At 29.1% G+C, this 23,950-nt stretch overlaps 1 protein-coding gene across 2 annotated transcripts in view; it reads right to left on the bottom strand.

Annotated features, from left to right (window-relative positions):
- dsx-c73A (doublesex cognate 73A) overlaps nt 1-18,640 on the bottom strand; it is a 43,118-nt gene extending 24,478 nt beyond the window's left edge. For both annotated transcript variants that reach the window (XM_015509847.2, XM_015509848.2), the window contains exons 1-2: nt 18,260-18,640; nt 2,778-2,981 (exon numbers count right to left, since the gene is read on the bottom strand). In XM_015509847.2, the coding sequence (XP_015365333.1) occupies nt 2,778-2,909 (132 nt within the window). In that variant the 5' untranslated portion in view covers nt 2,910-2,981; nt 18,260-18,640. The remainder of the gene's footprint in view (nt 1-2,777; nt 2,982-18,259) is intronic.
- Between the last annotated feature and the right edge of the window lie 5,310 nt (nt 18,641-23,950).

Here is a 23,950-nt window from a genome sequence, read left to right as displayed (position 1 = left end):
GGCCATTTGTGCTGGACCATTAACTCGGGCGATCGGCCAAATCGAATTATAGCGCGATAAAGACGATGCGCGGCGATCGAACCGTATAGCAGAAACGGAAGCGATCAGAGGCCGGAAACGCGAATCTGTCGACGGGGGCGGCGGTACATTAGCAGAGGAATTTAAAATTTTTTTTATTACTATAAACGCTGAACCACGGGTGCACACTCTATGTAGCCATATTGTAGGTACCAACACATGATAATGCGGTCCAGGTTGATGGTAAAAAAAAAGCGAAATCGCGATTCGCGATATATGTATATAAGGACGCACGCCCACGATCAAAGATGATTGTGTTTATAATAATGCGTACACGCACAGGTAGTTCTTTGCCGACCACGATAAATAATTTAAGTTTATAGGCATACCCGCAGTTTATATATATATAAAATGTGCGAGCAAAAGGATTGTAAAATCACAATCGCTGTTTTGTTCGATGTGTATTCAAACCGCAAATGACCCAGTTGCGTCCGCGTTAAAAGAAAATTAAACGAAAGGCAAGCAGGCAGACGTGTTGTATATGTGCGTGTATTGATCGGTTAAATAGATTGAGTGTATTAACATTTTTGTTGTACTCTATAAAGTTTAAATTGACAATCTTTATCGATTCATCGTTTATGAACGCCCGTATTTTCGGAGTGGGCGTTATGTTTCGCGCACGAGAAAATCAAATAGTCTAACAACAGCATATATTATTATTATTATCCGTTAAATATATTTAAAAAAAAACTAACAATGATGTTTCGCTTAACTGGTTTGTCACACTCATGATGCCAATCATAATAATATCATAGCTGGTGAAAAAACTACTTATATGCCAAATATTTATAAGAGTATAATATTATATTAGACGCGTATGTCAATGAGTAAGAGTTTTTTTTTCTATTCGAATATTGAATAATGATCTAAGTCATTGTCTTAAACAAAAATATTAGAAATTACGTAGTTATGTGTATTTTTTTTTTTAATATAGAAAAGCGAAGTTGATAAAGATGCAATTAAATGTATTAAGATTTTATTACATTGATTATTTCAATTGCTATTAAGATCAAAGCAGTTTTTAAAAGAACATTGTTGTCAGTTTTGAAAAATTTAATTTTTTAGTCTGTATGGTTAACACATTTAAATCTAACTGTTGTAGTGTCTTCAACTACACAAAATCAGTTCATATTCGTTATTGTTTAATGAATGAAACATTATTGGTACGAGTATAACTATCAAAAAAACTAGAATTAATTTTTCATTAAAACTAAAAAAATTAAAGGATTTCGATCGGCCATTTTGATACTACCTATCTATTTATCATAGTTTTTCGGTATCAATGTTTTCTTTACATTGTTCATTTTTATATTTTTGACCCATTTGCCATTCAATTTCCCTCGATGACACTAGTGAGTGGTCGTGACACGTTCTTAAGGATAGATTTCGACTAGTTTGTCACTTTTTTTACGTATAAAAATACGTGATTCTCTATTTCTATAAAAATAAAATGAGTAAGTACCTATACTTATTCTAAGCATGCGTAAAGCTCTCGGGGCAATTTTAGGCTAAATTTTACATTTTATATATTTTATTTCAATTACAATGTTACCGTTTAGATTGATATTTAATTTTTTTTTTTTATTTGTTAGAAATACAAATATCTCACTGATAGGAAAAAAACGAAAACAAATTAGAAAAAAAAATTTTTCCAAAATAATTGCACGTCAGTCACCCGCAGAGTCGTTGCTATCACAATATAATGTTGAAATTCAATTTATATGTTTTATTATAAGGCTATTGTATTTGTAGTGTACACAATTATATTACATGTTTGATGATATGAACAGTTAGGTACGAGTAGATGAAGTAAATAAATTCAATATATTAAGCTTAAATAAAAGAAAAATTTTCGGTTCTTATTGGATATTTTAGGATTAAAGTAATAACTCATAACATTGAATATAAATTCCAGAATTATAATTAATTGTGAATGATGATTATTTATGATTTATCAGCGATTGTTCTAATTACTAATTTGACTATGTTAAACTGCATGGTTCCATTTAATATATTTAACATATATTTCGACATTTCGGCATAAATTATGATTCTTGGTTTGCACTTTTTAAAAATAATTTATATTTATTCGATTCTAGCGTAGATTTTATTATGGCGCTGTAATTTTACTAGCCAGTGTTGGTGATTTGCTTTTCTTTTTAAGTAACGAAAATAAATTGAGGAATAGCTAAACGACTAGTACCTATAATAATATCAAAGACTATGTAAGTTAATATATTATTAATTAAACAGTCATGATAAATTTATAGATAATACTTAAATTATTTAACTTGACAATGAATAGATTTTACGATTATGTGTGATTTTTTACATCATATTATACTGTACTATATTTTACCAGTACCTATAAAGTAAACTAAAATATTGTATTTATTGACAGGGAGGTATTTTTTTCATTTTAATTTGTTTTATTATTTGTATTTTGTCTGCCTATGGTATATTAAGAATAACTAATTTTAATTTGCCAAAAATATATAGATAGTGACTAGGGTTACAACAGGCAAGCTATAATTTTTTTCATGGCTATAAGTATGGGTTTAAAAAAACAACGCATCTTTTTACGCATAACCTACCTATGTAATATGTATCTATTTTTAATTTTTAATTCAACATGTTTTCGTACTGCGTCCGACTTATAGGAGTGATTATTACATAATTTTATTTTTGTCGGATCTTACTTCGTCTTCAGTCGACTCCGGTCGGTCTGTAGAGTCAGCGGCGGAATAATCGCTCGTTGTGTCGTCAGCTTGACATGTCGCGGCGACCAAGGCGGCCAAAAGTATCGCGCGCAATAGCGCCCGCACGCTCATCACGACAAAACCACCGACGTTGCTTTACGACCGTTCCACAGACATCCGACGGTCGTTTCCGTTATCCGGTTTCTGAAAAATAAATGCAACAACACAATATTATGTATTTACATCGGCTAATAAAACTCATGTAGCATAAATTCCTTGTGTAAATGTATGGGTAGTGTGTTTATTCGTGATGAGGTCTATAATGTTATTATGTTTTCTTTGATTTTGATCGGCATTCGTGGCATAAACTGATTATTTACCGTTTACTAGTTTCTCTGCGATGCTTATCGACTAAGGAAACATAGTAAATACTTAGCGAATTTATGACAAATGTCGCATCCGACGTGAATAATATATTTACTACTTAATTTAAATATGTTTATGACTACTATTAACTAATTTTTTTTATAGCGAAACATATATTGAGTGTATTTACGTCTATTTTGTTTTCGAATGTTTAAACTTTCACATTTTCAGTTAGGTACTTTGATAAAAAAATATAAAAAACAAAAAGTAATGCTTTTATTTTTAAAATAATGGTCGTTTCCAACTTAATATAATGATGGTTGTAGTTGAAATGTATTCAAGAAAATAAAAATATGTCTTGTTATTAATTTTACAATTCGGTTAATGTTCCGTAAAAAAAAATAACAATTTAATAATATTTTATAATAATTTAATACAAAATATACATTTCTGTAGTGGTTTTAAATAAACTAAAAATAAACAGGGTTCAAAATAATAGTAAACAAGTGTAGCTCAATGTAATTAGATATGTAAAAATATGTCTACCTATTATAATATTAGCCCTGCAACTTACAAGTTGCAACTAATCTACAACCATAACAATGTTTCAGAACTACGTGTGATTTTAAATTATTCTATACATTGAAACTATAGATACTTATACACCTAATAATTCATTAAATAATAAAACATCAAATACGTATTGCTTTAATCATTTTATTTTCAGATAAAATTGATTGGGAAAGAAAACCATACAGAAGTATAGAATTGTCATCATACTCGACATACTCAATAACTAATTAGTAAAAAAAATGATAATGTAGTCTATGGTATTATTTATATTATAATCCTTTTTTCGGGTTGTCTAACTTACCGATGATACATACACTATACGATTGTTGTGACTTCTCGACAGTAAAATAATAATTTATATAATTTTTTGGATCTCTCCTATAAAGTTTTGAAATAATAACATTATGTTTATATTGGATACATTTTAAAAATCAGTTATTAATAATAATTTGTACTACTTGTTCCACTTAATACCTTTTGATATCTACTGTCCAGTTAAGAAATACATCAACATTCAAAATAATACCTTCTACTATTTTAATAAAGTATACTAAGCCACTAGGGTTTTTACTCAGTTTTCCCTCTAGTGTTTTAATAATTATGTTTAGTTGTTTATAAATGCATTCATCAAAATATATTGAGGAACAGTAATCATTGACAGAATATATTTATGTATCAAGTTAATTGTCTTGGTAAGTGTATTGTCTTGGTAAATACTAAAGTAGGTACCTTTTTTTTCCAGTTCAAGAACCAGGAACGGGTGGGCACTGTTCATCACAATACTGCGCCACACAAATACTTAAGTACCTACCTATAATTATGTTGTACGACAATGATTAGATCATACAGTCAAATGTCTTAAATCAATACTTCAATTTATTGAAATCAAAGTTTTAGCTTAATATATAATAATGTAAATTATATATTATAGTCTTAAATTTATTATTAAAATATATTTTAGTATCTTTCAAATATTTTTATAAGAGTTTCAATTAAAAACAAAGTCTAGAAAATTTAGATATTAACCTATTGTAACATTATTATAACATTTATAATGATTAATGATTTATGTATTTCGATGATCTTTTTATTTTTTTATTTTTTTTTTTAACTTGGGTCATACAGTACCTACTTATGCATATTATATATGTCAGTAGTCTTTATTTATTTTTATTTAAGGTTCATTGCCCATTTTAATCGTGGATCTTAGACAACTGTGGCTAACGAGAATAATATGTAACTCGATCAGAGTTGCTTACCATAACGTCTACACTTTACAGTTTGTACAGTATTAGAATTTAGAGTTCGTGTTACAAATATTTGGAACTCGCGTCGTATGCTATCTACATGAAAAATGTATCAACCACAATATTGTTTGTTGGCGTTGTATGTTATCTACAATTATCTACCTTGCAATCTGTAAATTGTAGGTTTCGTCTGGGTATCTGGACATTATTACGTTAAAGAACTTTTTTTCATATCTTCAAAAAATGTTTCAAAAAGATTCTTGGATGCATTGAGTGAACGTCACCACTCTTCCATCAACTGCCATTCCAATAAGTTGTTGGTACCACGTGTTATTATGCCACAATGTTTTACTTTGACACTTTTTCCATTTATGTCAACTTAAGTAAAGAACTCATTTTGTTTTCTGATGGACTCAAATATTTGGCATCCTTTCTTCTGACAACGTAAACACTTTTCTATAATAACTTTACATTCTCCATCACTTTTTTGAGTATTCTTCATATATTCCTTAATAGTCCCTCCATATACTTCATTATTTGAATTTATTTTTTGTCATGCTTTAGCAGTGGGAAAAACACCATGTTATTTTCAAGTTTTGTCATTTTAAATAACATTTCTATAAAAGTAAATAAAATTGTTCATTTTTTTTCGACAAAAAATAATTTTTTAAGTACACACCACTTTTACGAGCCAAACCATAAGTTATATATCTACTAACTATGATATGTGTAAAGTGTATAGGCTGTAGAGTGTATTATAGATGCTTATAATTATACGGTCATACTTGCAATATCAGTCTCAGTACAAAGTAGATATCAACCGAAAGGAAGATAACATATAACGTGATGAAAGTACAGGTAGATAGCATACAACGCGAGTTCCAGTAATTGTTTTGTGCTTGTTGTTTTATTTTAGTGCTTTTACTCTTTTTTGAATTTTTGATTTGAGATTAGCACTATCCATTCTCGTATGTTAAATTGGTCTCAGATTTTAATTATTATTTTTTATTTTTCGTATGGCGCTATGTCCGGGAGTAGGCCCGAAGGCCTAGTTCGGACGCCTGTTTGGCAGAATTTCTATTGGGGCACCTGTAGGTTTCTGCCATGCCCCGGAGTGGAGGATGGCGGCACTTGTTCTCCGGACACCATGACTTTCCCGGAGAAAAATGCCGCCCGATGGTCGAGGATCGAACCCGGTCCGGCTGAGCCACAGCCGACGCGTTAGACCACTCGGCCACCTCGTAATTATGTATACTCGCATTGCCTATAGCCTATGGGTATATTGTATGTACAATTTAAAAAAAACATATTAGTATTTGATATAATAATATATTTACATGTAAACAATGAACAGACGTCGCTTAAACTAGGTACGAAACATGTACTACTGTTTGTCACATGTTGATTTTTGGATAACCATCAGTTTATAATTTGATAAATTATAAGATATCTGGTATTTTAGTCGATAAAATATTATCTATATTAGTCTATGTTGTACAGTCAAGATTGTCTAAATAATATTAGAAAAACAATATTACGAGTATTGTGAAATAAGTAAATACAGGTACATATGATGAAATATGTAAAAAATAAGTATTTAATTGAAAATCATGCGAAACAAATTTATTACTTGTCTTAATTTATTAATTCACTTTGAAAATATGTATTTACATAAAAATCCTAGCCCCATTTGTCAGTTATATCTAAAATTTCATTTCTTAATGTGATTCACCTAGTTAATCCATTTATTTATAATTCAATAACAGGAAAAAAGTTTCCCTTATACAGTTATACACTTATATTCCATAATCACGATAACTTATCGTAGTAATAATAAAAATACAACTGATCATTCACCATTAAGAAAAAAGATATTTGAATCTAAGTAATGTCTTGTTTGAGCATAGTTACATCAATTACTATTTTTTGTTACTAAAATATTTTAAGAACTATTTTTCGTTTTGTTGTCCTACTTCCCACTTGTATTTGAGGTGGACATTTTTTTTTAAATCGGATATTTATACGAAACGAGCAATTCATTCCTTAATAATGAAATATTAGTTCATATTTACACCTGTTTATCACAGGTTTTTGATGGCTTAAGTTAGTTCATTTTTTCAATTCTACATTTCAACAATTTAGGCCAGTTTCTTTGTCACTATTTTATATTGGCCAAATCGTAAAATTCATAGACCGTAGCGAAATCTAAGTAATCGTCAGATTATAGTATTAAACTGATTATAGTAATTGAAATTGTTTATGTATGTGTAATGACTTCTTTTACATATATACATTATTCAATGAGTGTGTCATTTTCGTCTATTAAATCTTCAATTTAAATAGAAACCACCTAAAATCATATTCAATGATACGAATTTTTTATAAATAACTATTTTCCATCTAATAAAATTAAATATTTCATATGCACTCACACCTAGTTTTGTCATACTTTGTGTATTGTATATATTATATGTTTACAGTTAATACCTATTCATAATGTATCACTTTAACCTATTTACTAATTGATAAATTGTATCCGTCACTTTTTATATCTTATCTATACTTGATCTATCAAACTACACTCGGAAAACATAATACATTGAATCATTGACACGAATGTATATTTACATACCTACATAGTATTATGTGATATGTAATTTACTTATCGTTCATTACATGTTTATTCTAACAACTAACTTATATACCTGATTCGTGAATAAAATGTAAAATCCATTATTCTTAAACATTCACTGACTTCTTTGAGATTCGTAACTTATACTACCTAGCTATCACTAAACTAAAAACTTGTTTTATATTTATGGGTGTTGCGTCTGATGTAAATTGCAACAATAAAATGCATGTTAACGCATATAAAACTGTTCGTTTTTTATGGGTTAAATACCATTGACATAGAAAATGCTTATCATAGTTATATCAAGTACATGTGAATATGAAATAAATGATAAATAATTGCAGTACCTACCTACTTTATAATATGTAAAATATAAAATAATAATGACGAGTGACATAGGTAAAGGTTATAGGTATTTATCTACTAAGTTAAAAAAAAAATATATAACACAGTAATAGATAAATATTTTTTTTTAGTTTAATTTTAACACGATTCAATATTTATGGTTAAGAAATTATTTAATTTTATTGAAAACGATGAATTTTTAAGAGTTTTTAGATGTAAATTACACTTTAGGATCTAGAATACCAAACAAAAATTGTCTTAAAAACATAGATCACAAGTGTCGTAACCAGGATGTCAATGACTCCCTTAAATATAATTATAATTTTTTTTTAATTTTGGCTATTTATATTTTAATAAATATCTACATTATCAGGAACATACGACAAATAAGTATTTCGGCATACTAGCGTGATATAGACTAAATGCGTATCTCATCAGTACATCACTGTTATTAACTCCGTAATTGACTATGGCGATGACAATAAATACCTACGTTGGTCATTTTGAGTTTTTTATTCAATATTAGTTGAAATAAACAGGTTAAGAAAGAAAAAAATCAATTATTTTTAGAAAAATATGAAATATGCATAATATGTGTATAAAATTAATGAAATATGCACTTTTTAGCTAAAATTGGCAAAATATGTATTTTCAGTTTTCAATTTTCAACTCGCAATTGTATATTTCAAATTTCTAGTTAGGTCTGCTATAAATTGAGATCATACAGAACAATATGCAATTCCTACAACTTCTGAGCCCTATTAATCATAATGTAGTTCACGAAATCGAAAATAGATGCTAATTAATAATTACTTTTATTTATCAATTTTTTTAATTTACCTATTTTTTAATTAAATCGTGACTTGATATTTATGATTATAAACATCATTTCAAAATAAGAAAACAAATGTGATAAATTAACCAAAATTAATACGATTTAACTTACTAAGGTATAATGACTTTACATACCTACTGATTTCTCCGACACCTGCTCAATTACGGCCGAAGTTCTTACCATATCTCACGTCTTTGTCATCATAAAACGAAATTAAATCAACAAAGGTGTCAATACTCAGCGACTCCTTTAGTATTCTTACCAACATAAAAAATCTCCATCAGCCCAACAGCTTATCCAGAAAAATTCAAAATCAGATATCTTCCTTCAAATTAAATTTACAAATTATCACCTTGATCTGGATATCAAGTCATGTTGGAATTCAAAGAAACGAATTGGCCAATACCTCAGCCAAACAAGCCATTTCGTTCCCTGTAGACTTGCTTCAAATTTGTATTGCCACGCGGCACGTATGCCAAGACTTAAAAAAAGTATACAATATCTTAATTCTAAACTAATGGCAAGGAACCAAGGAATATGGGCACCATTATGTACCAAGCTGAACGAAATTACAAACATTGTCCTTCCTTGGTTAACCTTTTCATTTCTCAGACGACAGCAGGGAGTTGTCTTAAATCAATTACGGAATCATCCCAATAATGCCCTACATGCGATATAAATAATATACCTTTGTCGAAACTACAAGAACTTCATGCACAAATTCCAAATTGTAAACAATCTACATGAAGCTTTAAGTTCCGATCCACTCAACGTCGAGAAAATTTTTAAATATCTTAAATCGACTAAATTTTATTATCTAATATAATATTTCTAAACTGTAACGATATCATTCATATGTAAATATATTGTAAGCATTAAAAGCCATTATCCAATGACCCTTGTTGTCACGGCTTCATTTAAATATATATATATACATTGTATATATGTAGTTATTATTATCGATACCTAGCTGTTAGATACACGTTAACAGTTTGACATGTAGAAATGGAGAATTATACCTATATGATGTACATATTATTGTTAAATAGTTGTTGCTAATAAATAATGTTGTCCCTATTATATATAATATGAAGTAAAAAAATTGATGATTATATAAACAATAGAAAAATCAAACAATTATTTAATAAAAAAATTATATGTCGTATTAAAAAAATATTTCATAATAATTATTTTTATGTTTTTTATCTAGCATTCTTCACTTTAAATTCATTAATTTTGGTATCTAGTATTATAGTTAAAATAACGCTTTCAGACAAAATTTTTAATAAAGCAGCATAATTTAAAATATAAATGCACGCAATGAAAACCAAGCGAACCCAAGGAGGCAACAAAAAAGGATAAAAAAATATTATTTTAAATGATGTACTTATTTTTATTTTCATATTTTTATTTGTTAATTATATACATGCATGATGCATCCACAGAAATACCTCTTTCTATAATTAAAATTTAGGACCCGGCCTAGAATATTTAATAAGTTATAACATTTACTTATTGATTATAATATGCATTTTGTGTGTACTAAATAAGTTTTTTTTTACCATCATTGAATACTGATCGATTTAAGAAACTTAAGGAAGGGTGTATAGTTTCTAATATATTCCGAGGTCTTCTCATTTATTCCTATAAATTTATTATAATTTTAAGATTTTGCTTTTTACTCGTATTTTTTTTAAATGCTTTCCTAAGACAAGCCTCTTGGTATTCTAGGTCTGCAGGCCTCAGGGGTTAATACCATTATCTATGAGTATGGTGTTAATGGTATTTTCTAATTATATTGTATAATGATATAACATTTGTAGGTATAATATTATCGGGTATAATTTAATTCATACACAATATGTATGTAATATGTAATACGTATACTTAGAAATATATTATATAAATAGTATTAATTTATTTTATAAATCATATATTAAAAAAAAATATTTTAAGTAAATAATTTATGTTTATTAGTAATTTCAATTGTAAAAAGCTTTTTGTTTTTCAAATATAGAAAAGTTTTAAATATAAATACAAGTATGTTAGTATTATGTTACCATGTATTTATAATTTTCGAAATGTATTCTATGTAGATAATATATATAGGTACATGGTTTTTTGAAAAATATTTAATTTGTTATTACTTTAAAATGATCCACAGACATTGTTTTACGTGATACTTGACCTACAAAGTCTGAAATAAGTTGCACTATATCTATATGTAAATTCAAAGGACAAACATCTAAAAAGTAAGATTTATTTAATATAATTAATAATGGTTCTAATTCATTGAATGTCGCAATAATGTCGTTATAATATTGTAACCAATATTTTAGAAGGTAGGTACGTAGCTAAAAAATAAAAATTTTGTGATGTGATGGTTTTAAAACCATTTACTGTCATTTATTATATTTGCATATCGAATTATTGTAGGTTTATTTTATTTTTGACCGCGATGTAAGCCGCAAAAATCATCCCTGATTGCATCATTGTATCGATATTGGAATCCATATATCATATATTTTTGTTTTATTAATAATAGCAAAAATTGTTCACACAAACGGCACCTATATCTTAAGTGTTGAATGTATTTTCGCACAAAGTTTTCAACTTAAAATATAATATGCATTATACATATAAAAATGAATAGATTTTCGTATTTCGTCGTCGTCAATTCGTCGAATCAAAATGTACGGTTAGAGTTTTATAAATATAAAGCAATTATTCGTGTATAGTATAGAGTAGAATATATTGTACAAAATCCTATTTGTAGATATGTTTAAAATATATATCCATACGTTCATACGAGTAGAATAAACGTGGTTAAATATTGTAATACGTAATATCATAATATATTAGGTACTATATATTTTGACCTATTCGGTACTCATTATTGTTACGTTTCTGCATGATATATATAGTGTCATAGCGACGATTTTGATACAATAAACCGCGACTGGGAAAAAAATTACGGACATAACAGTTATGTGAATATACGCTTTATAATATAATAATATTATTATTATTATCATCATCACGCTAACGAGTGTGCGAAAATCGAATTAGAGTCTGCAGAGTTTATACTCCGCCGCTGGTATTCACTTAACGTCGCATGTGTATCATGCAATCAGTTCCGAACGGCAAAACGTTTTACGCACGTAAAGACGTGCTATCACGTCTAACCGGAAAACAGTCAAGTGGTGGTCGTTGGTGCGGTGCAACAAGCCCGACTGCAGTGTATTTACTAATGGATAGGCTAAATACGTAGTATCATTGATTATAAATAGTATTTATAATCAATGGTAGTATCTATAAAATATAATGATAATGGCGTGTGCTCCATGTAAACTGCAGTGTAAAGCCTTTTTTTTTTTAGATTTCGTAAATTTACATAGTTTTACAAACGTGTATGTTAAACATGAATTTTCGTCATAACAATATTATACATTTTTCTACTCGAGCTATAAATTGATATACGTATAGATAAAAAAAAACAAACGAACGAAATAAAAAACATACGACCCGTATCGCGTTCAATACAGGTGGAATTTTATATTTTGATTTAAGTTTTGGGAAGAGCTTTTGCACGTCTTACCTATTTTAGTAACCGTTTACAGGCTGAGGACTTATAGTGTTATTGACTTTTGAATATTATTCTAGTCCATACGTCGATGTCTGATAAACTATAAAATATCGTTTTTAGTTAGAGAGGTGCAGATTGGAGTGTCGATGTGCTGCATATTGCGGTGGCGATTGGTGCAGCAGCGGAGCGGCGCGGCGGCGGAGCTCGAGGTGGTTCGAAAAAACCCGTACTCGTAACGGCTAGATATTTGTTGTTGTGCGTCTGTAACCGTTTACCGCGTATACGAAAACAAACAAACCACGGTTTACCTGTAATACCAGGCATACCTAGGTACATCTTATATACCGCGTGTGCGAAAAACTACCGGTGGCTGCCAACGGGCCGTGACAACATAACATAACGTCGGGTCGTGCGGCGCGCATTATATTTATACGTCCGAGCGGCGGCAGCAGCGGCGGCGATGATGACGATAATAATATTATACCTAACGATGTTTATTATTATTATTATTATCATATTATGTATAGCAGTGCGATGATGAGCGAGTGAGCAGAACGAACGATACGGATCGTTTTCGGTTCGTGTACCGTTTTCGTCGATTCGCTCAACATGATAATAATGTAAATAATATATTAATATGTGTCGCACCCGAGACGTCGTTACGATGATGACATTACACCGTCTATAATATATATAAGGTAATTATTAGACCGCGTGCGATCTGTTCGATAGTAATATTCCTCCCCCCTCGTCGCACGCGTGACGTTAATTGATTGCACACGCGCGTATTTACGCCGTTTCGACGAATCGTAACTGTAAACCCGCCAAGTTCTTTTTTTCTTTCTAGATTTTTTTTTTTTTTTTTCAGTTTATTCATCGCAATAATAGTATAATGGTATAATAATATTACGTGTTTTTCCGATGTTTTATAAGAACAAGAAGGTACTTATAATAGTTAATACTTATATAGTTATATTTCGAATTTTCGATAACACTATTTTTACACCGCACCATAGCCCGTAGGTATACACTATTATGCGCGCAGATCGCTAAGGATGAAAATACTAAATAGGCGAAACAACGGCCGGATATTTACCAACACTTTTATTTTTGTCATTGAAATATTAGAAATACTTAAATAATTGTCGAATGATATAATATTATTGTATCGAAAATCGAAATATTGAGTTTTCTTTCTGAAACATTTTGCTTTGTATTCTTAAGCATCACTAGTATTATTGCCTATACATACGATTTGCGTGTATATTTTACAAGTTTTACGGGAAACCTGTACATTTGCACATATGCCGCATATATCAATGACACGATATCATTATGTCGGTCAATATTTTTTTATACGGTTTTTACCATTTTTGTCAAACGAATTATCGAATGTGTTTTTTTCCACGAAAATAAATACACTAATGTATAGATGGAAGGTATACGCTTTATTCGCACAGGGCTGTAAACGTGCTAGTCAACATTTGTTTTCTTGCAAATACTCTATGACATGCAACTTTCTTATAGGATTATATTATTTTAGGTCCAACATACAATATCATTGTACTACGTATTCTGGTTTGTTGTTCTATGCAAATTTATTTCACACTTATACGATGTAGCAATGACGTGCAAGACACGAGTTATTGCAATTCTAGCTAAATAAAATTGAATCTGGATGTATATATATATATGTATTATATACTCACTAGACCCAGTTATCTATAAAAAGATTTTTAATAAAAAAATATAAGACATACGTTTTCATTTCCAAAGAAAAAAACAGTTTTTAATTTTAATAAATTCGTTGATCTCGTTATATCTACTATATTATATTATTATGATTAATATAATATAGTTGGATGAAGTCTAACATTTGAATGTCCGGCAATTGAACTTGACAATGCAACTTTCTTAATGCGTAATGCGTTATGCGTGTATTTTGACTTACAATAGGAATTACGCATACCTACTTAAATAATATAATATTTCATATATCATACGATTCCTTCCAATAATTCAAATTTTTATAATACGCGAGGTCGGAAATATTTCTGTATACGACTAAAAAAATTGGAGAGTTAAACCTCTCTTGTAAAACTCGATGAACGGTACTTTTCTTTTATATCATTCGTCGTCTATCGTTCATAATTGTAAGAGGATTTAAAGCGGAACGCATGTACAAAATATACATGCGTACCTACATCAATTATACTTAGCATTACAAATATGAATCTCGACAAATATCTATTCGGCTAACAGTAATACGTCTAAAGATAAAAAAAAAATTATAATATGTTTCGCATAATATTATACATAAAACTGACCATAATTTTGTTATTTATTGTCTTAAACGGATTTCAATAATATATAAATTTAAAAAAAAAACATTCTCTTTTTCAGTGTCTCTATATATTATAACCTACCTCCTAGTATATTCGACAAATTATACCTATAAAAAAAAAAAATAAAAAAATAAAAGTAACATTATAATTAGGTATAGGTATACTAATGAAATACATTGTATTCAAATATATATATAAATACAATCAACCAACTACGTTGACGACATTGACCCAGTGCGAGAAATGAGAATCTGATTTTTTCTCTCTAGAAATTTACTTGTTATATCCGACTACTACAATTAACCACCACCATCGTTGTCGTTGTGGTCTCCAAAACAATATAATATAAATCTAGGTATATAATATGCATCAAATAGTATATTCTCGATTGAAATTAATTATAAAATCGGTCGTACGTGCTTCGGGTTTTCGCGAATTTGAATGTCAGTCGAAACAGCACATAGACACGGATGGGTCACTTTTTTCTTCGGCGGACGATCACTGAATAATATAACAACAATAACTATTTTATACGGGCTCACTGGCTCACAAATGTGAAATGTCTGCGGTTTGCTGAAAATTTAAAACCTTCTTTCAGTCATTTTCAATGTATACATATGTCTATTCGGTAAATGTGAACGATGTTTAAGTATACGAAACGAAATAATTCTTATAATATATTAGCCTAATATTATTAGGGTTTAACATCGTAACAATATTATTCTGGCGGTGGATAAACGTTTTCACGCGATTATTTGCTATAACTACTTCCTACGCCGCCCTATTATTTGTTGTGTAAATAAAGACTAACATTAAATCGGTTTTGCAAACGGACCTATTTAACCCACTTGATGTGTCGTCGTTACAAGTCTTGGGCCCACGAGTTACGAACGCTTCCGCAACTCAACTACGCAGTAAAGTGGCTGAAAAACTATATCTATATGGAACGTTCACGCACACACAGAAAAATATGTATTATAATACTGCATATTATCATTGTGAATTGACGTTAAGATATTTGCACTGATTGCTTGTTCGAAAACCGTCATCAACTGTAGGTCGCACGTTAACCTATAAATTAGCTATAATATTATGATGTTCGTTCAGCTCTTATTTGAACTGCGATATTATGTGGGAACGTGATGTTTTTTACACGCCGAATTGGACGTCTAAGTTCGGCGGTCTAACCTCAAAAAATTTAAACTTTTATTGGGTTCGTGTAATAATTAACCACGCGTATTATAACATGCAAATGTGCATCATAATATGTTAGTTGGTAGGTAGTACTATCTACTATAGGTACTATCTGAATATCATGTAGGTATTATAGCTGTGTAGGTATCGCAATGGTTCCATTTAACTGTACGACCGTGGACCACGTTATTGAAAGGGACCATTGCTCTACGGACGAGACACGAGACAATCGCTGTTTCTACTAAAATAATATGGTGTGAAAAAAATGACAACGGCCGCCAAACGATTTAATTAAATTACTATTATTTTTGTGTGTATTTTACAGCTGCCGTGGACAACCTACTTCGTAACGATTCCAATTCACCGAGTAAAAACATTGTGTTTTCCATTCAACCTACTTAGTGTGTGTACTGTATATGTATATTACATAGGCTCGTTGTGTTTTCAGGAATTCAATGTCGGTGGCTTGTATTTAAAATACGCTAGTTTTTAAAACTATAAACTGTATAATTTTCGTTCTTTTAACGCATGTGGACGACGAGCATAATAATTAGATTACATTTTGTTTTTGTATAATATATTTTCACGGTAATATGCTTTCGATTTTCTGCTGTTTTGCTGATTTCCTGCAGCGTGTACAGTTGTTGTATATTTGTATAACATATATATTATATTGTATACAGTATTATTACAGTATATTCATTACTTAGGTGTTTCGATTGTTTAAAATTCTAAATAAAAAAAATATGTATAAGGATCCAGTTCGTACATATTATTATTAAAAAAACATTGTAGTTGTCGTATGAAGTGTTTTTAAATAGATTTATTATTTCTAACGGTAAATTAAATTATACTTAATAATATTATTAGTATATTATATTAAAATTAAACTAATTAAAAAGTATTGTTAACATTTGATGATTATAGGTACCTATTATGACAATCTATACTATATATTACAAATGTTTAGTTAGAAATTATTAATGGGCTTAGAGGCAATTTTATGACTTATGCCTCACAGTAAAAACTAAATACGATTTACTATTCACAGTTAAGCATGATGCTCATTTGTATAAACTATATAGTGCCCCTGAGGTAGTTAACCCAATACTCGACTAGGTATAGCATTATACTGTATAAATGTATAATTGAATTTCTAATTATAAATGATATACATTTGTTAGGTATACAAAGATTGAAAAGATTCTCTTAAGAGTTAAGAACTATATGCTTCAGATGGTAGAAAAATAATCAAGTATCTGCTTTCACGAATTTTATGTGCAATTTAACAACAGAAAGTTTTCGAGTAGGTAATATAATCATAAAAAAACGGCCTACTTGTAAATATAGTTATGTCGTTAGCTAAAATGATCCTTGCTCAGTATTAGGAATTATACATATAGGTATAGTGCACACAATCTGTACGTGGTACATATTATTAATTTCCTAATATTATTATAAATCAATTATTATTTAAAATAATACCTTCAGATTCTTATGACTGAAAAATCACAACAGTTTAAAATAATTTATATAAGTACTAAAGCTACTAAAAGTAATAAAAAAGTGTACTCAAGTATATTATTTTAAACCAATTATGCCTGAGTTTCTTAACAATATACATGTAAAAATGTGCAATGATGCTCATTGCCATGTATAAGATAAATTTTAGACTAAAATGTAGTATTTACAATGCACATTTAAGTATTATTTTTTATTGAATTGTTGTATTATTGTTTTTAATACCCGATTTTTTTTATGTATTAACTGTTTAAATAAAAAAAAAAATGTTTTATTTTATTATGCAAATAATATTATTTTCTTCTGATTAGTATTGATGGTAATTTCATAAGTAAATATTGTTGAAAACACGCTTTTATATAACTTAGTATAATATGTAAAAATACGATATATAATACTAAATAAGATGATGTTGTTATAAGTGATATTATTAGTATAAAAACATTCATTAAATTTTAATACAGATCGAATCAAGCCATTCAAGAAAAAATTTATTCAAGTTTCCAAATAATTGAATTTATTAATTAATCGTATGCGATGAGGAATGACACATTTCTAACAGCAGTATAACTTATTTTTGTTTTCATAATAAGTTTTCAAAAAGTTATTTACATACTTTCATTTGATATAGACGATATAGTATATTAATTATGGTGTAGTATATAGTTCCGGCACGACCTATAATTGTATGTACATGCAGGTAGTAGGTACCTGGTACATAGTACATATAGGACGTGAACGTGAATTAGACTTGAACGGTGGGCGATGAAGTTAAACATCTTATAATAATACACCATCATAACGCAATAATATCAATAATTCGTAGGTAGGTACTTACTGCTCGTGCGCGGTGTATATGTCGGTAGGATCCAAGTGCCCGATACTTTCAGCAATATAATGTCGTATTAGTGTGATGTAAATCAAAAAACGATCCGATCGATGGCTGCTATTGATGTGTATGCGTATACTATGTGTATAGTGTCGTAGAGATGATTTAAAAACAAAATTGAATTCTATTTTATTATAATATAATACAATATGTGTTTTACTCGTATTGATGAACGATTTGGATAAGCATAAGAGAAAAAATAAAAACCGCGTGTACACTACAATATAGACTACAATATAAACAGGTATACTATAATGACGGCGGCTCAAGTATCGGAACTCCCGCGCAATTGTTCCACGTGATATCGTTACCGGACGACTGTGCCGATGAACAGTCGTCCAGGCGAGCACTACAACAACGCCGTCGCCCGGACCCTCCCCACCCGCACAATACACCGACACGCCGTGGTTTTCCAAGTGTATAATGATATCGGCGACGAGCGCCGCAAACATTTTTATTTATTTTTTTTCACGATACTTTTTATAAATATTAATTTAACGATGTGTTTCTTGACGACAGCCGCGGACGGGCGGACAGATATGTTTTTTTTTCACGTCTTCTGCACCGCCGACGATGACAATATAATAAAACGTGTAATATTACTATATATGCAGTGCATAATATATGATAAAAAGTTATTTGGGTCAAACTATATAATTTTTCGTATGCATGTATATTATGGGTATATTGCCAATATATAATATTGGGCGGTGGAATTAATTGAACCAAATCGATTGTGTAGTAAAAATCGTGTCACATGATTTCAAATCGGTGCGATGGTTATTGGAAATCAGAATTCTTTACATTATTATCGTCACTGTTTGTATATATTATTATAATATATTTAACGTGGAATGTGGTAAAGACATATATTATTACAGTGTATAAAATCATATCTGGTTTTTTTTAATACTTACAATAAATCTAATACATCTAAACGTGTTGAACAAAATTTAATTATATTTAATAATTATAAATTAATAATATAATATAATATCACTTAACCAATCCTGTGATATAGCTATTAATATTGCTGCTATTGTATATGTTCGTAAATAATTTTTAAAATTATAATATGTTATATTTTTCATAAATCATGTATATAGATACAATTAAGAGGGAGGATTTGAAATTGATTAACATCCACTAATAAGCACCCTCCTAATATATGCAATTATAGAGGACTAACTGTAAAAATAAGGAGCTTCAGCGTCCCCTTAAGAGGACGTGATACCCGCATGTGTTGTCTCCGTCTTACAAATGCGTATTTTTCGCTTAGCAGAACACGTGTAGCTCCGTTAACTTAAAAATTAGAGTGAACTGACCTCTTATAAAATTTAAAGGTAAGATTATTATCTAAACAACCTCATATGCTTTTTATTTTATATCAAATTTAAAGCGAGTATTATGAGTATTTTAAAATTGTACATTTTTTGTACATCTTAAAATACTCATAACTTCCTTTAAAATTTAAATATAATAAAAAGCATATGAGGTTGACTAGATAACAATCATACCTTTAAATTTTATGAGAGGTCAATTCACTCTAATTTTTAAGCAAACGGAGCTACATGTGTTCTGCTGAACGTAAAATTTACTATATATTGCACTTGTAAGACAGAGACAACACATGCGGGAATCACGTCCTCTTAAGTTTTTTCATTGATGTTTTGCCACTGTTTGTTAGTATATACTACATATAGGTACTTGGGATCCAGGATTATAAATACGAATTAAATTTAGGAAAACTTTATTTCATTAATACATAATTTTAATATATACCTACATCATTTCTTTACTAGGTATTATTATTGATTATACAAATATGATATTATATTATTTAATGACACACTATATTCAACTACGAGGGTGGCTAAAAAATCAAAAATAAACAAAATTTGAACTTTCCAATCAAAACTCTTCATATTTACAAAATGTACCATACAATATATATCAAATAATACACTCCCCAGTCTGTAAAATAAAATTAAACACAAAAGAAGAAACCATAAAGGTATACTTTAACTATACAAACGCTTCCGCTCTCGATTAACAAACCACCTGAATTCCCTTATACCAGTGTTAATTTTCGAACCCAACATTTTTCTTTGAAATTGGCTAGTGTCGAACCTTTATCTGTTAACTTTGACGCGCACACCTTAACCACTAAACTATCACAATTAATTTCCGTTTGAGATGTATCATATCATCTTAAATAGCGAATTGTAAAATATTTTACTAGATAATTGTTGCATAATATTTAAGATAGTTGTACCTATATATAATTAGGAAATAAAAAGATTATGTGTATAAAATGTTATGTGAAATAAGAAAGGTCCGAATATCGGTTTTCGGTGCACCGAAATGACAGGCGAAATAAAGTAAAATTAAAATTAATATAATGCAGACTTATTTAATTTAATTTAAAGTACAACCTGAGTTACCATATTCAATAATATATATATTATTAGTACTTAATTATAATTACACCTACTTTAGCTGCTTCCGATAATCTGACCAGACATTCATTTGTGACATTTGATGTGGATTCCGTGGTTTCAGCTACACGTCATTTTATACGGTTAACTGCTACATTAACTTCGATTTTTGATACTTCAGAATCATGAGTGTGTTCATTTATTGATTTTATTATTTAAATATCGTCTACTATTGTGTGCACCAGAGCTTTACATTCACTTTTATTTCGGCAACGTCAAAAACTACGTTTACCATCACTACTTAAGGCATCAAATAAATACATAAAACTATTATACACTAAGACATCTCGTTTTTTCGTGGATTCAATTAATATTTTGACATTATAAATAAATAATCTAACAAAACTCACTACTCGTGTAAAAGATTTAAATAACTAAAAAACTCACTATTTGTATGAAATATTTATGCTGTATCTAGCTAGCAATATTAAAGCGCAAAAAATAATAAACTTATCGCACGGCAGAAAAGAAACGACAACGGATACTTTATTATATTAAACGTATCTCTAAAAACGTAGTTAATCGAGCTAATCGATATAGTATACGTTTCGATTGGTCAACTGGTTAATTTTAACTATAATTAAAAACCCATAGGGCACAAGTACAGCATAGTAATATAAACTTATCATTAAATTCCAATAATACGCAAGTATACAATAAATACTATTAAACAATAAAAATAAAAATATATTATAATGGTTAAATAGAAATTTAGTAAATTAATTAATATAATAACTTGAGAGGCTGAGACATTACACCATAACGGCCACGTCAAAATGTCCTATTCGCATTCTTGGGAATCCTCCTCGCAGGTTAAAGAGATGTCTAGATCTAAATCATTAAAATATATATTTATATATAATTCATATTTAAAATTAAACCAATAAAACCCCAAAGTAAAATGTTGTTATTGGGTGGAAACTTTTCTCACGTGTTTCATATATGTAATCAATAAATGTATATAATATGTAAACATTGTAAACAGCTAGGCTTATTGTAATTAATAAATTACACATGTTTGTTTTTAAAATTAAGTTTAAAATAAAATACACAATTATCCATAAAAGAAAACTTATCTTTATTTATTTATTTATTTACTTATCTGAATTTCTGCGGTCAGTTTATTCAAAATTCAAATCTAGAGAGTAATATCACTAATATGTAATTTTCAATTCCAAACAAGTATCAATGCTGATATCATTCAGTTGGTTTATAAATTTGTTTGTAATAAAATTCAAATTTGAAAATGTTTGAAAATAAAAATGAAACATGTGTAATAAACTATACTGTAAGTTAAACAAAAACTGTAATCAAGTTTTAATTTATATTTTATGCGTTTAGGTATTGATGCATTTTCCTAAGTGCCACAGACTGCATGTTGAGGAGCCGCATGCTGTAAATGCACTCTAAATACCTTTATTCATTGATTATATCAATGTACTATATTGTAGTCCAATGGACGATGAATTATTTTTGGCTATTCGTATAGGTATGCATAATTAAATACACACAAATTGTAATCGCTTTATTGTAACACACAGCATGTAGGGGTTTTGCAATTTAATATTTTAAGAATGACGTATTGGGAGTAAAACGTATGAACTCGAGTTGTGAATCCATTATTGCGATTTGCGATGTATGTATGCTATTTGTCATTCGGCCTATAACCGAGTGAGTGCTATGATTGAAACCCGTCATCGATCTCAATGATCACAATTATATTTTATTCTTTTATGTCACCACTCACCACACTCGAAACCGTAAACCAACGAGTTTAACGAACTTATAAGTTTTTATTATAATTAGCTCCGTTAATTTTTCCTATAATGTTCGGCGAGGTTGACTGATTATTTAGCCGCGACTTGGCGGCGTATGCGTGCTCCACTATAGATTTCCGGATGAATCCATTCCAGTGCTGCGAAGTACATTTGTTTTTATCCTATTAACGGTTTGCTCGATTTAACGGAAAACACATAAAATATAAAATATGTTTTATCACTGACAACAGAAAAAAATGGATAGAATACGGAACTTTACTACCTAGAATTTATTATAATAAATTATGTGCATAATATAGATATAATATTTATGACGCCGCTTTTATCGACACGTACACATTCCACCGCCTACGCTCTGCATTCATCATAAAAAAGTCTAGACCAAGATGATACGTTTTTTTTATTTATTTGTTGCAAATCATGGACCATATTTTGAAATATCATATAATTTAATATTTAAAAAATAATATCATATATATATATTATATATCTCGGATTTAAGTAAAAAATTGTTAAAAAATAAACCAAAAATTACTGAGGCGTTAAGTGTAACGTGTCCATAAAAATAATAACAACTTCATATTTAGTAAGTAAAAAAGGACAGTAATTTTTATTACCGTTGGAATGGACATAGTCGCGGTGGAATTGTAAAACTAGGACGACGTTTGTTTCAGAAGACCATGTTCGATTGTTCCTGCACACAATATAATTAAAAATCGTCTTCTTTAGACAAAAAAAAAAGTACATGATAATAATATAACGAAAAAATTGACACAGTGACAATGAACATACTTGACCAACGCTTCAATAACATACAGCCACTAAATACTTGATTCAATGATGTCATCACTCATCTGCAGCCAACCGAAAGTCAAATGAAATTATAAAGAAAAAAATACCGTTTTGTTCAATTAGAAGACACTAGTCGTGTACTTGTATAATTCTAAAAAGATTTTAATTTGTGTAATTCAGTATTTTTATATGCAGACGATTTTAATTTGTTTCCTTCGATTCGTGTAACGTAATTTTAATGACATAATTATATACAATAGTTATATAAATATAAAAAATTGTGTTCTTGTTCTGTAATTCAAAAATAATGAAGTATTAAAATATGTTCAATATTCTAACTAATGAAATAAAATGAAAATTATACTTTTAGAAAATTTAAATATTGAGTACAATCACAATACTTATCATTACGATGTATAACTATTTAAAAATATTGTATAATATAATCAACTAATATATCATAAATTTATGATATATCCATATAATTATAATGTTACTTAAGATAATATACTAAATCATACCAATTATAATATGTTATATTGGTACAATTTTATAGGGAATCCGAAATAGTA

Source organism: Diuraphis noxia, unplaced genomic scaffold (assembly GCF_037042655.1).
Source record: "Diuraphis noxia isolate RWA-SAM2 unplaced genomic scaffold, SU_Dnox_SAM2 contig0004, whole genome shotgun sequence".
In the NCBI taxonomy this organism is placed as follows: domain Eukaryota; kingdom Metazoa; phylum Arthropoda; class Insecta; order Hemiptera; family Aphididae; genus Diuraphis; species Diuraphis noxia.
The sequence above is the reverse complement of the archived record's forward strand: the minus strand, read 5'-3'. Positions and strand labels throughout refer to the sequence as shown.